At 53.2% G+C, this 14,762-nt stretch overlaps 1 protein-coding gene across 1 annotated transcript in view; it reads left to right on the forward strand.

Annotated features, from left to right (window-relative positions):
* SHB (SH2 domain containing adaptor protein B) overlaps positions 1–14,400 on the forward strand; it is a 136,488-nt gene extending 122,088 nt beyond the window's left edge. Inside the window, exon 6 of the mRNA XM_046023452.1 lies at positions 13,554–14,400. Coding sequence (XP_045879408.1) covers positions 13,554–13,737 — 184 coding nt within the window. The 3' untranslated portion in view covers positions 13,738–14,400. The remainder of the gene's footprint in view (positions 1–13,553) is intronic.
* Positions 14,401–14,762: the final 362 nt, after the last annotated feature.

The following is a 14,762-nucleotide window of genomic DNA, read 5'->3' on the forward strand; positions in this document are numbered from 1 at the left end:
CTCCTATCAGCCTGCATAAATCCTCCTGTGTGGCTCGCCCGCCAGGGGAGGCATTCCAACTGCCCGTCCGTCGCCAGGAAACCTCTCGTGCCCCGGGACAGCTTCTCTGAGGCACTGGGTGGTCTGTCCAAATGAGAAAAACATTTCTTTCTAATCACATTTCTAACATCTTGTTAATATGACTTGTTTAATAATATTTTTGCAAAAGCCATCTGGGAATGGCTTGGTTGGGGACTTGGGGAGGGCATATGGGTGCTGCAGGGACCGGCCATGGTGACAGACACAGATCTCGACTCTGCCATCAGCGAGGGGGCAGCAGCACAGAGAAGGATGCCGGGGGGGGGGGGGGGGGGGGACAGGCAGAGGACGGGGGCCTGAATCCCACCACTTCCCCCTGTATGAGGGTCACCCAGCAGGTGGCTTCACGGCTCCCAGCCTCTGGACTCTCCCAGCCTCCAGAGCCCAGAGGCTCAGGAACACAGTGGGAGGAAGGAAAGCTGTGCTGATGCGGGTGGGATTGTTTGCAGAGCTTCTGTGCTTGCCCCAGGACAGGGCTGTGGTCTTAATTTGCTTCTAGCTAGGTCAGGGCCCCTGGAGGAAATACGATTACCCCCCACCTAGAGGCATTTGGCTCGGCTTAAAGCAGATAGCTTTGTACCCTAAAATTCCAAGAGGCAGGGGCGCCTGGGTGGCTCAGTGGGTTAAAGCCTCTGCCTTCGGTTCAGGTCGTGATCCCAGGGTACTGGGATCGAGCCCCACATCGGGCTCTCTGCTCAGCCGGGAGCCTGTTTCCTCCTGCTTCCGCCTGCTTCCGCCTGCCTCTCTGCCTACTTGTAATCTCTGTCTGTCAAATAAATAAATAAAATCTTAAAAAAAAAAAAAAATTCCAAGAGGCAGTGTGGCTGGCTGTTCCCTAGACCTTCAGACCCTTAAAATCAGAAGGGTCTTGAGTCATCCGGGTCAAGACCCTGGCTTCGGGATGGGAGAACCAGGCTTAGGAAGGGAAAAAGACACCCCCAGCATCCCGTGACAGGTCACTGGCAGGGCCCAGGCACTGTCACCTCTGAGCCCCATGGCGCCGCTGTTGTATTTTCTTCTCCCATTTTCTGCATCAGCGTTCTTGGTATTTGAGGCAGATTTATAAGATCAGGTGTCAGATTTTATAGCTCTCATCTTTGCTCCCACGGTTCAAATGCTAAAACTGTAAAAATGATGATTTGCTGTTTGTGAGCGTGTGTGCATGCCTCGTGTCACACACACACGTACTTCCACTTTGCTGAGGTGGATGCCTCCCTGCTCCTATTCTTGGTGCCTCAAACCTTTTCCTGGACGGCTTCCCTAGTGAGCAGGCACCTTCTCGTTTCCAGCCAGGGCTGATTTCTGCCACTTTTAGTGTCTTGTTCTTTTTTTCTTTTTCTTTTTTTTTAAGATTACTTCACCCAGGAGAAGTATCAGAAACAACTGGTTTGGCAAAACCAGCTTATTAGAAATGCTTTAATTAGAACTTTTTGTTCTCTCCCTATTTTCCTTTTGAATATCCACACACTGCTCATGGTTCCGGGCAGCATGGGAATCAGCCTGCCACCATCTCAGCAGACTTTCAGGGCAGGGCCAACAAACAGATCAGCGGTGTGGCTGTCACGGCTGTGATCGCACTGTGCCAGGCCTTTAACTGGGCAGGGTGACGGAGGCACGTGAGTCTCTCAGCTGGTAGTCTGGACCAGGGAACAAGCAGGTAGGTGTGATACAAGGAGATGTGGCAGAGAATAGGTGAGGAGGAAGAAAGTTACGTTTGACCAGGGGCATCTTGGAAGCCTTCCTGGAGAAGTTGGCATTGGATCAGGGCTGTGGAAGATGATCATTTATTGAGAAGTAACAGCAAGGGGCGCCTGGGTGGCTTTGCCTTTGGCTCAGGTCATGATCCCAGAGTCCTGGGATCAAGCCCCGCATCGGGCTCCCTGCTCAGCAGAGAGCCTGCTTCTCCATCTCCCACTCCCCCTGCTTGTGTTCCCTCTCTCGCTGTGTCTCCCTCTCTCTCTCTCTCTCAAATAAAAAAAAAAAAAAGGCCAAAAAAAAAAAAAAAAAGAGAGAAGTAACAGCAAGGTAGAAGGATGGTTAACTGGGTTTGGGATTGGAGGAGAGATCTCTGCACTATCCTTCCTTCCTCTGGTCCCGACTAGCGTTTTCAGTTGTCCCTACCATATGAGCCCCCAGGCCCTCCAACCCCAGCCCAGGTGACCAACACTGTTATGGACAGAGCCATGCCTTACAAACTAAGAAGTCATCAGCTCTCTCTGGCTTGTCCCAGCATCCCCACTTCACCGTCCAGGAAAAGGGCTCAGTAAGACTTGGGACTTACCTATGACCATGGCAGTACCCCATATTCCTGGTTCTTCATTTTTTTGATCTCCCGCTTTCCCAAGGACAGGCCATGTGCCTATCATGTCCACTTGACCCTTAAAGTGTCTACCCTACCCAAGCTGAACATAGCATCCCAGAGAGCAGTGCATTCACACAGTGCTCAGCAGGCTCTTTGCGGTCCCAGGTACCTAGGAGAAATTGATTGGAACAGGCCCTTGCAGAGTGTCCTCTGAAGCAGGCAGAATTATACCAGTAACACTGATTAAAAATGCGGGGGTGGGGTGAGTTCTGACACAGTGAAGATAAGACCAGCTAGGCAGCATATGAATGAGATCTGGTGATCTGAGCACACCCAGATTTCAGACCCACAGTCTTCAAATGTTAGCATAATCCCACTTGAACTTCATATTTTCGGGCCAGAAAAATACCATTTCTGTCTTTAATTGTCCAATCTTAACCAAAAAAGTATTCTATGAAGAAACTAGGGTGGACTATTTTACTCTTGTAGGAGTTGTGCTTCTAAAAACCAATCAGTTCCATATAGTAAGTAACTTTTTGGAATCCAATTACTTGCAGCCATGCTGAAAAAAAACTGTAATTAATGTGGTCAAATCCTAGCCAAATAATAAAATGAAAGCTTTGTTGTGTATCAAGGCAGAAATCAATTTCATTAGGGAGCAAAGAGCCAGAGATTTAATTTTGAGAAAATTCTTCACCCTGTGGACAGAGGTTGTCAAGAAACTGCCAGAATGAATGCCCAGCACAAGAGGACTTGCCCTCCAGAGCCCAGATTACCGAGGGCTGACTGGCCTTTTAAAATTGCATTTGCAAACCTTCCAAATGTAGCCAGAGCTTCTTAATGTTCTTGGACCTGGTGTTCTTTTGGTTTTGGTCAGGAAGTGAATGTTATCTTCACCTGATAACACTTGCCTGTCGGTCAGATCCTGTCCTTTGGACCTTGGGAGGAGGTGGCCTTAGGAGGTCAACAGACACTGGGAAGGGGTTTAGCAACGACCTGGTGTGTCCACATTGATGATGGGGTCATATCCAGACAGCAGGGCTGAAGGCGAAGCTGGAAAGACCACCAGGGACGATGCCCAGTTGCAGGACCCCAGTGCATGAGAGATTGTGAACAGCAGGTGTGACCAGGATGGGAAAGGACAGGAGATGCTGCCCTGTGAGGACAACTGGAGCCTCGGGTCTGCTTTTGTCTGCTTCTTTGGTATTCTGGTCTCTGAGGGGCCTTCCTGGGGAGAAAGGAATGACTGTGGTCACAGGATCCAGAGCTTGGAGCTAAGGCTATGGTCACTGAGCTGCTCTAAGTCCAAGAAGGAATTTCCCTTGGTCAGAGCCATCAAAACTTGGAAGGGATTGTCTCAGTAGGAAGTCATCTCCCCAGGGCTGAGGGTAAGAGATATAAGCTGGATGCTAACTGTGAGTATTACAAAGGTGTTTCCATCATGGGATAGAAATAGAATGGGGACGCTGAAACCTAAATGTGCATCAGAATCTCTTGGAGAGCGAATTAAAAGCAGATTTCGTTCTAGGGATGCCTGGGTGGCTCATTCGGTCAAGCATCTGACTTTTGGACCAGGTCGTGATCTCATGGTCATGGGATCGAGCCCCACGTTGGGCTCCATGCTCAGTGGAAAGTGTGCTTGAAAGATTCTCTCCCCCATCTAGATAAATAAATAAATCTTTAAAAAAAAATAAAAGACCTGGTTCCAAAGAGACCCAGGGAGCCTCAGGTTTAACAAGTCTTGAGGACTGTGATGTGGCATTCTGAGGCACGCTTAAAGAAACATGCGGTTCTCTTCAGCCCTGGCGCTTGGCGCTTCTGTAAGTAGGTGAGTCCTTTTGTTTAACATCCACATAGTAATTCCTTCTTCGTCGTGTGGTGTGAACATCTCCTGTGTGCCAGGCTTCAAAGCTTTACCGGTTTGCGGGACCTCAGGGGTCCTCCAGTCCTGTCCCTTCATTATAGAGATGGGGAAACTGAGGCCCAGGAGGGCAGAAGCTGGAGTTGGGACCAGGTTCCTAATGTCTGGTACAGAGCTCTGTTCACTTGCTTTCAGTGGTCTTCAGAGTACATTGAAAACTACTCCCATTTCACAGATAAAGAAACTGAGGCCCAGATTCCCAGGACTATTGGGAGTTTTTCCACAGGAGAAGAACTGTCATTGATATGATTTGCGAAGGCCCTTGGCCAGGATGTTTGGGTGGCTTGCAACAACTGTGTGCCTTTGAAATTCCAGAGAAGAGAAAACTACCCCCAGGTTAGGGGCAGGGTCACTGGCAAATGGATCTGTTTTAACTTGTAGTCTTTAAAGAGCCCTCTGGATTTTCTTTCTTTACTCCCCCCCCCCCACCATTTTAGAAACAAAATAAGTTGGATCAGGTGCTCTGTGGGGAAGTCCCTTCCTTGCTCTGCTAGTGGATGGCCTCTGTCAGTGAGCAAGGGAAGCCCCCACCAGCACAGGAGTTGGGCTGGGAGGATAGTAGGGGCCGGCCCCATGATTGGAGGAGAAGCATGAGATTCAGGGTGTGGAAGATTGCTGCTTCCCTTCTCTCTGCACCCCTCCCCCATCCTCACCCTCCACTTTGTCATCCCCCATCCCTGCGGACGAGGCTACCGCTGGTGCCCAAGCAGCCCCTACATCTGATGGCATGGGGGTGGGTGTGGGGGGATTCCAGCCCCTGATTCACTGGGGACTTAGAGCAAACCTCCACCCCTCTCTGGGCCTCCTAAGTCATCTGTGAACTGAGGGCAGGGAACCAATAGTCTTAGAAGCTGTGCTGGATATCTGGTCTGCTCAGAAATGGTGAATGCAGAGAAGTACACATCATAGGTACTTAGTAAATACCACGGATCATGTATGACCGGTATTTTTTTTTTAAGATTTTATTTATTTGAGAGAACTAGAGAGCACAAGTGCGGGGAGGGGCAGAGAGCAAGGGTAAAGCAGACTCCCTGCTAAGCAGGCAGCCCAAAAGTGGGGCTCAATCCCAGGACCCCGGGATCATGACCTGAGCCAAAGGCAGATGCTTAACCAACTGAGCCACCCAGGCGCCCCTGACCAGTATTGTTCTTTTGTTTTTGGGTTTTTTTTAGTATTTTTTTTTTAAGATTTTATTTATTTATTTGACAGAGATCACACGTAGACAGAGAGGCAGAGAGAGGGGGAAGCAGACTTCCTGCTGAGCAGAGAACCCTTTGTGGGGCTCTATCCCAGGACCCTGGAATCATGACCTGAGCCAAAGGCAGAGTCTTTAACCCAGGCACCCCCTGACCAGTATTTTTTAAGCATAGAAACTTCTTTCCTCCTCTTTCCTATTGTTTTCATGTGGACCCCTGTGGTAACAACGTGCTTTTGATAGGGCCATGAAATACCACTTGATTTTTTTTTTTTAAAGATTTTATTTATTTATTTGAGAGAGAGACAGAGAGAGAGAGAGAGCACAAGGGGGAGAAGGTCAGAGGGAGAAGCTGATATGGGGCTCAATCCTGGGACTCTGGGATCATGACCTGAGCCAAAGGCAGTGGCTTAACCAACTGAGCCACCCCCGTGCCCCACGGGGAAATTGATGTCAGGGAAATACACACCCTCCCCAGTGTCACCCAAGGACAGAACCAGGGCCGGAACCTAGGCCTCCTACCCTAGCCAGGTGGGCTGCCCAGCTGGAGGAGGTGGTCCAGCAGCCCGGACTCTGCCTGGACATCCATGGCTTCTGCGCTGCCAACATGGCCATGAATGATAGACCAGACAGACGGGAAGACACGTTCACTGCTCGGCCCTGACCGCATGGAGCCAGCAAGACAAACCAGATGGGCAGTAACTTGTATGCAGACTCCTGCAGAGCGGTTGGAAACAGAGCCATGTCAGAACCCCGAGCCTCAGCATCTGCCAGACTAGCTCACGCACTGCCTAGCTCAGACGTCATACAGCCCTGGGAGAGGTGGGAGCTCCATTCCACAGGTGAGGAAGCAGAGGCCGAGGGAGCCACAGCTCAACATGGCAGGACAGGGACTCAGACCCAGGTCTGGGGGACCCTGAATCCACAGGCGGTGGTTCCTTTGGGAGCTGTCCTGCTTCCCTTGTGCCTCTGAGTCCTCTCTGCAGCCGCTGGGGCTCACCCCCACAGCTCCCTGTTCAGGTCCATGTTCTGGAGCTTCCTTCAGGCTGGCACGGCCCCCCGACCTGCTGACTGTTGGGGTGGTAGGGGCAGAGGTTGGGCCTTGGAAACAGCCTGGACCCTTAGTAGCCAAGCTGTTCGGCCAGCTCTGTGTTGCATGTCAAGTCCTCAGATATGGAGCCAGACGATCTAAGCTTTATCAAGCATTCACACTTCGTTCCCAAGGACGTTCTCACTTACCCTCATAACTACCGTGAGGGGAACTCTCGTTACTCCCATTTCACAAATGCACATTTTTAGGCACTGGACAGCAGTATGTGTCAGCTTTAACCTCAGTGCTGCTGGAATTTGGGGCTGGATTAGTCTTTGTTGTAGGGGCTGTCCTGTGCACCCTAGGTTCGTGAGCAGCACCCTGGGTTTCCACCAAGATGCCGGCAGCCCCTGAGTTTCCAGGCGTCGCCGAATTATCCGCCAGAAGGGATAAGCTCACCTCAGTGGAGAAGCACTGCTCCAAGGAGAGTGTGGTCTGGGAATGACTTGTCGCAGCAGATGGAGACCACTCGGGGACAAATGCGTTCTCTCCATCTGTGGGCACAGGTGTTGGGACTCCTGTTGTCATGGTGTCTTCCCTAAGCCTAGGGATCCACTATACTGAGGGCTCTGCTGGATTGCTTTCCTGCATCGAGGCTAGCCACGCTGCCCTTCCTTAGTTCTCCTGGCTGTTGCTGGGGTGGCCCCCACCCACCTGGGGGTGTCCCTCACTGGCTTGAGTGCTGGAGAGCCTTCCTCCACCTTTCCCAAATGGGGACACTGAGACCCGGGGAGAAGGGATTTGCCCGGCCAATGACATCAGTGGGATCAGAGTTTGAACTCAGTCTGCTCTGACGTCAGTCCAGCCCCCACTGTCCCCCCAACCTGTGCTAAACACAAAAAGGTGTTCACATTCCTAGGAGAGACCTCAATTACAAGTAAAAGGGGAAACCAAACACTCTAGACCATCTTGCCCCTTCCCACCCCTGCCTCCGCCCTTCTTGAAGTTTTCGTGTATGCTTGGCGGAGCCTGAGAACTGGGAATACCGGACAAGGGAACTGCAAAAGTCACCTGGCCTGACCCCCAGGCATCATTACCCTCCTGCTTTCACACCTGCAGTAATGGGAGGCTTACTCTCTTGTCAGCCTTGATTCTTAAAGTCCTCCTGCCTAAAACATTGTTAGTCTTCTGAGAAAATCACCCCAAATGCATTCATTTTGGCCTACCTGCTGCTTTGTGTGGCACAAGGCAGACCTCATGCCTCCCCATGTTCGCCGGGAGAGGCCTCCGCCACCTCTCCTTCTGCCTGGAGACGGCTGTTTGTCATGATTTACTGGAGGCCCTCACCCTGGGCCGCCCACTTAGTGCTTGAGAAATGCCCAGGTGGCCCAGAAAGGCTAATCACCGTTGATGCATTTATTGAAAGTCTAATTATTTGGTTGTAAATCAAGTCGTTGCGCTCAGCAGCGTTTACCTTTAAACGTTTGTTTGCCATAACTTGGCACGTGCGTCTGAGGCTTATCGCGGTGAAGGCTATTTCGGAAGGCAGTGGGCGGCATGCAGGTGTTTGCCAGGTGACCTTGTAAGCCCCCCGTCCCCTGCTCCCTTGACTCCTAGACCGTGTCTGCTGGAGGGAGCCTCCCGTCCTCTGGCTCGGTACACCCTCATGTCCTCTCACTGTCCTCCAGCCGTCTTCTCATCTGTGCCGTGGATGTCTTGCAGATAATGCCAGCCCTCGCAGCGTCTCTCTGAAGCCAGAGGTTGGTCCATTTGTGAACCGGGGGTGACCGCTAACACTGTCATACATCTCTGTGTCCCCAGGCCCTTCGCTGGAAGGTCCCGGTGTCTGTGGATGCTAGCTAGCCTGCATGCAGTAGGTCCCTCAGGAGATGGCAGCCAGGTTCCTGTCCCCTGAGGGCCCCTGGCACTTGAGTTCTGGGTACTTCTCTCCCGCTGGCCCAGGGCTCTCACAGCATGTTCTCTCTGAAGTGGCTTCACACTGCTCATAGGTACGGCTCGGCCCCGCAGTAAGCTCGCTCAGCTAGTCCTCACTGGCTGTCCCGGGACCAGTGCTGTCTACACAGAGCAGCTACTGTGTCTGGCCTTGGGGGCGGTGGCTTCCACCCTAGCCGGGCCACCCTGAGGGACAGAGTGGAACAGCCGCCAGGGAAGGATAGGTGGATCCTCGTTGCTGGCTCAGGACAGACCCTCACTAGATAGCAGATGGATAGATGGATAATGGGCAGATGGACCACGTACCCAACTGTGGGCCAGGCAGGTGCTGAGGGCCCAGAGGGAAGTAAGGCTTGGCCTGCTGAGAAACACCACAACGAGCAGACAGGATTCTCAGGAGCTTGCAGAGCCGCGGGGAGCCCACGTCTCAAGGCAGAAGGAGTCCGAAGGCCCACCTAGACACCTGGATCCATCTGCTTTGGTGGCCGAGCAGGGGAAAAGGAGGCAGTGGTAGCTTCAGATCCCGGAACACTCACCTCAGGCTAAGAAGAGAACATAGACTTTAGAGTTGGACAGCCCTAGGGAAACCCCAGCCCCACCCCGTCCTGTGGAACTTGGCACACAACCGCCCCCAGCATCAGTCTTCCTATCTGTAAACAGTGGTAGTTACACCAACTTAGCATTGCCGTGGGCTTCCGTGAGCTAACCTGTAGCACCAGCTCAGCTCCTTGCCTGGTGCGCACGCCAGGCATGTGAGCGGCACAGGTGGCGTTCCTTGTGCCATGGTCTTAGGGAACCATGGTCAGCTCTGAGCCGAGGGACAGCATTCGGGGACATCTCCGTCAAGGGAGCAGTTCCCCAGCCACCCACCTTGCAGTAGAAGGGAACCAGAGATCCTCTCTGGATGTGGATTCCTGTAATAGGTCCTACATGCTAGTCCCAAAAGGCAATTTCCTTGCCTTCTCCTGCATAAATATTATATGCAAGTATTTTTAAGTCATTTCATCATGAAAAGAAGCGATTTAACATAACGATTACTCAGAATCCTTCATGAAATATGCATCAAGCAATTAGGTCTAAAAGCGAGAGGTGAGGCCTTGTACCCTGCTCGGGCCGGCAGCTGCGGGCTGAGTGATGTTTTATTAAAGCCCGTGATTATGAGACGAGGTGGGGCCTGTTATTAGGCCCGGCTCACCAGGCACGTTTGATAATCCTGGTGATGAGGAGGTGCTTTTTGTGATGTTAATGAACGAACTAAACGCAGTGACAGCCCCAGCACCCCCAAGCCTCTGCCAGCCGTACATGACTCATTAGACAGGTCAGCCACTGGAGACACCCCTAATTGTGACTTTGCTCTCAGAAGATGTCCTATCAAAGGAGGCAGGACCGACACAGGAGTCTGGCGGGTGGCAGCAGCCTGTCTGAGCTCCCTGGGGACCAGTGCCCTCCCAGAAAGGGGTGATGGGGAGGCGGCTTGGCCCAGGACCTGGCCCTCGAGATCCTGGATGCAAGGGCTCTAGGTTCTGGCTGCAGCTACAGCCCACCTTGCTGTGTGCCTTGGGCCCAAGTGTTGCTCTCTCCAGCCTCGGTTTCCTCCCAGGTTCCCCAAGAGGGTGAGAGGAAGGGGTCCTCAGGTGGCTTCGAGCTTCAGAAGCTCTGTTCAAAGTCGCCACAGCATCCCTGGGGACACTGGGCGTCTGATGCACACTGTGTTCTCCCTAGAAATTCTGATTTTTTTTTTTTTTCTCTTCTCATGTGAGACATCTTCTGTGTTGAGTCGGGAGTCATTCAAGCCATCCCTTCGCAGCTGTTTTTAAATCTTTAGTGGTTGTTAGGTAACATCTCACGCGTGGGGACCTTGTGGCCATCCGATCAGGATGTATCATTACACCACATCTCCCGGGTGTGTGTTGACAGGGTTCTACCTGACCTTTTCGTGAGTCGGAGTTTGACAGATTGTCTCAAGAAACCAAGCCTGCTCGACTCTCAGGGCCTGCCAAGGCCATGGGATGGGTCACCACCTTGTTTACATAGTTGGGAGCTTCACCGGTCAGGACGGGCCATTCCCAGTGCTTGGGGTGACCTTTCCGGGCCAGCCCTGTGCTGTCAGTGGCCCACCGTCAGCCCTGTGGAGCAAGCACCTGGGGACTGAGGCCAGAGTCAAGGAGTCACTTGTGCAAGGTCTAAGGTCTCTCCCCTACCACCCTGCCAGGCCTCACATGGAGTGTTGAGGGCTAAGTAGGCTCTCAGGCTCTCAGTAGCCTCTCAGAGCTGATCGTACTGAGGTCAGGAGCATGGACCCTGGGAAAGGCCCAGCAAGGAGGGGAGCAGCGCTGCTGCTGACTGCTGTGTGACACCGGGTTGACCACCTTCTGTTTGAGCCTTGGGGCTCAGCATAAAGCCTGGATCCCTGGAAATGCTCAGGAAACATTGACCGTGATGACCATTCAGGCCAGTGCCCCATGAGACTACAGGGCAGTGGGCAGCCCTGGAATGGGGCATGAGGCTGCCCCCAGGCGTCTTCCAGCAGGACACCTTCACAAGTGGGCAACAGCTTAAGCTTATCCATGTGGAATCCAGGACCTTAGGCCTGGAAGCAGCCTCAGAGGTCATCCAGTTAGCCTCCCCCACAGAGGCAGTGGACGCAGGGACAGAGCCAAGTACGCCCAAAGAACCGCCTCGGGTCCAGCGAACATGGGGTGGGCAGGACCACTCCTGCAGGGGGCCCCTCACGGGAGAGCCAGCTCGTGGGCCCCTATCCTGTGCCAGGCAGTGGTCATGCCAGGGACTGTGGGGAGGTCATAGAGCCCGAGTCCTCTGCCACGGTCCCTGAACTTTGTTAGTTCAGAGTCCTAAACCTGTGTGTAATGAAATCTGAGTGCTGGAAGCACTTGAGGGAAGTGCTGACAGCTGCCCTTCCCGGCCCGTGTCTGTTGACAGGGAGGTTTCCAACCACCTGGTGGCCATTCCGCAGTTCCAGGCCGAGCTGGTGGTCTGGGAACAGAGCAGCTTCCACTTCTGCCTCTGGCTCTGTCAGCTTTCTCACCTTCCCCGCCCACTTCCCTTGCTGCATGTTTTAAGAACGACTGCTGTAAAAACGTCCCATTAAACCGTAGGAGTTACTTTCCTTAACCTCCTTAAAAATGAAATCCGCTCCGCCTGCAACTCCATACGCCTGTTGCCGGCCCACGGCTAGCTGCTGCGATCCCGTCTTAACACAGCCTGCACTTTGCATCCCAGTTGTAGACCTGTGACAGTCCCAGGCCCCACGCCCACCCTGCTCTATGATCTCTCCAGCGTGGTGGGTGGCTAGTCTCCGCTTAACTGGGGTTGTACATTTTTCATGGAATGCACACCGTTTCCTTCCTAGCAGCTGAGGCAAGCGCGCCTCCTGCTTCTCAGAGGCGTCAGAGGCAATTCTCCAATGAAATGACCCTTCACTGAGGAGCAGAACTTGCCACGGGCTCTGTAATTAGAACATTGTCAGCCTTAAAAAATCTTGATTTAAATTTTAGTTCTTTACAGAATTATTCTCTCTTGAAACATAATTGCTCTCCGAACGATTTCCTTTAAGCTGAGGGTGACATTTCTAAATACGTTATTATGAGCAGATGTATTGCTCAGTGCCCGCCCTTCATTAAGCATTTGCTCTGCCATTTGAAAATGGTCCTGGAGTCCGAATTGACACGTTAATAGAGCAGCCGCTGGTGCGCGCGGGGAGCCCAGTCCCGACTAGAAGCGATGCGTGTGAGCCCTCCACGGCCCCTGTGGGAGCTGCCGGAGCAAGAGGGCTGGAGCCGAGGAACCTGCAGACTTGTGTCCATGTGCAGCTCGGCTTCGCCGGTGGCTGGGCCTTGGTGCCCCGGGAGCCCGGCCCCCAGGCCTGGGGGTCTAGAGAAGGCAGCAGGAGGTCCGCGTCCTAGCTTTCTCACTAAGTGACAAACGTGAGGTAAATTGGACTGTGCTTTGGAAACCCTAGCATCTGCATGCGTGGCAGCAACATCATAAAAGGTCAGGCTTGGAGCTGAGTGGGCAAGGAAAAGGTGGCTCGGGCAAAGGCAGATTGACAGAGGAGTGCATGATCTAATGGGGCCGGAGACCCGGGTGGGAGGTGGGAGGGGTCTGCGAGGGCCAGGTGGAAGCACTGTGGCCATTGCCATCCAAGAGCTGTGCCCCCCACAGCGTGTTGATGTAGCTGGCAGCTGCGTGGAGCACAGGCATGGGGCTGTGCTCTGATCACCGAGGGACCCACACACTGCCCTTTTCAGCAGGTGCCATGCATGGTGGGCACGGACTGGGCCCTCCCTGCTCTGTGGAACTTTCAGTAATTGAGAAGATAAGTAATTGTAGTTCAACAAAGCAAGTGCTGATGGAGGCATGAGTATACTCAGTGCAGACAGAGGAAGAAAGGAGCTCTGCTTGTAGGAGCCTGGCAGACTTCCTGGCAGAGGAAACACTTAGGCTGGGCCTTGGAGGAAGAGGCAGAGTTCATTGAACAGAGGGAGGAAGCCCAGAGAAGAGAGTACCTGCATAGGGGCAGAGCTGGGGGGAAGAACACACATCCTCATGACATTCCATTGGCTAACGCTGGTCCCATGTTTGCAGTGGCTGCAAGGGAGGCTGGGAAGTGTAGTTCCTGGCTGGGCCACCCCTTCCTACTGACAGTAGAGTACTGTGGAAAGGGGAGCATCAATTTTTGGGAAACAGCTCTTATGTCATCCCTGCCACGCTGTTTCCTCATCTGTAAACGGGGTGGGGGGTGGCGGGATGACCTGTCCCGCACACTTGTCAGAGAGCTGGGGACTTACACATACACTGTGCCTGCCATGCGAGGCTTCAATACTGAGTGAGTGACAGGAAGAGGAGCCAAGTCCAGGGGTTTGTTTTCCTGAGGGAGCCTCCAAAGCTCTCAAGGCCCAGAAAAGACTCTCCAGCAGTTTCTGTTGCTGGTTCCTAGTCTGTGCTGGGCTTGGGGCCGTTGAGGGGCAGCTGCATTTCATTTGGTCTTGGGTAGCATGGCTGTTCGACCTTTGTCACTCTGCAGATCCCAATAACCTCCATGTTTTGTTCGCAGGAGCAACCAGGGCTTTATGCACATGAAACTGGCCAAAACCAAAGAGAAGTACGTTCTGGGTCAGAACAGCCCCCCGTTCGACAGTGTCCCGGAAGTCATCCACTATTACACCACCAGAAAGCTGCCCATCAAAGGGGCCGAGCACTTGTCCCTCCTCTACCCGGTGGCTGTGCGGACCCTCTGAGCGGACCAGCCCCACGCTGCTCTGTGACAGAGCCCAGACTTGGAGGAGCCAGAGGCCCTGGCCGCTGTCGCCGGCCACGCCCAGTTTGTCGTGTGTATGGTACTAGCACACCACTGCATGTCTCTAGAATGCTGTTGCCACTCGTGGGGGCTGGAAGAAGCCTGGATAAAGACAGCAGGACAGCCAGCGCGCCACCCCAGCCCCCACCCCCACCCCCTCCTTGAGTTTCTGTGAATTAAAATATTTGCAAATCCAAAGAGATGCCTTCCAGGATGAACAAAGGAGAGCAGCTCCAGAGGGGCGAGGGGCGGGGCGGGAGCTCCCTGGGTTGCCGCTCTTTTGTTCTCCAGCTGTCACAAATTCACACCTGTGGGAGGGGGCCCAGTTTCCCTCCGGGCCCGCTGGTGCTGGGAGACAAATGCGGGTGCTCTGAGAGCCCACAAGAGCCTGGGAGTCCCGCCTCCCCTCTGATGTGTGTGTGTGTGTGTGAGTGTGAGCCCATACATGAGAGAACGTGGTCACACACAGAAGTGAGTAACCCACTAATCCACTTTTAGTCACTTCAGTGTAATCTTTAGGGGATCTTCAAGGAATCATTGTGCAGTCACAAAGAAGTTTCAATTATTTATGAATAGGGTGTGTAAATAAAATAGTCATTTAATATATATTCTTATCCTTTTTTTTTTTAAATACACCACAGAGGGTGTCTGAGGGGGGCAGTGCTGGTTTCATCCCCAGAGCAAGGTATGTCTTTGGCACGTGTGGTATGGCAGGTCCTGGGGAGGGAGGGAAGCAGAGGCAGAGGCAGTCAGTGGAGCAGGGGGGGTTTTCTTTGCCCCCTGAGAGCCAGCCTCAGGAAGGTGCAGCCGGGCCCCACATTCAGCCTCCAGCAGCAGTGGCCTCTGGCGCTGACCCAACAACCAAGCTCTCCCTTCCTCCTGTAGCTGCCCCAGTGATGGCAAGTCTGCACAGCACCCAGCCATCCACAGACGGCTCCCCCACCCCCGCGACCCTCTGAGGCATTT

This window comes from Meles meles, chromosome 11, assembly GCF_922984935.1.
Source record: "Meles meles chromosome 11, mMelMel3.1 paternal haplotype, whole genome shotgun sequence".
Lineage (NCBI taxonomy): Eukaryota > Metazoa > Chordata > Mammalia > Carnivora > Mustelidae > Meles > Meles meles.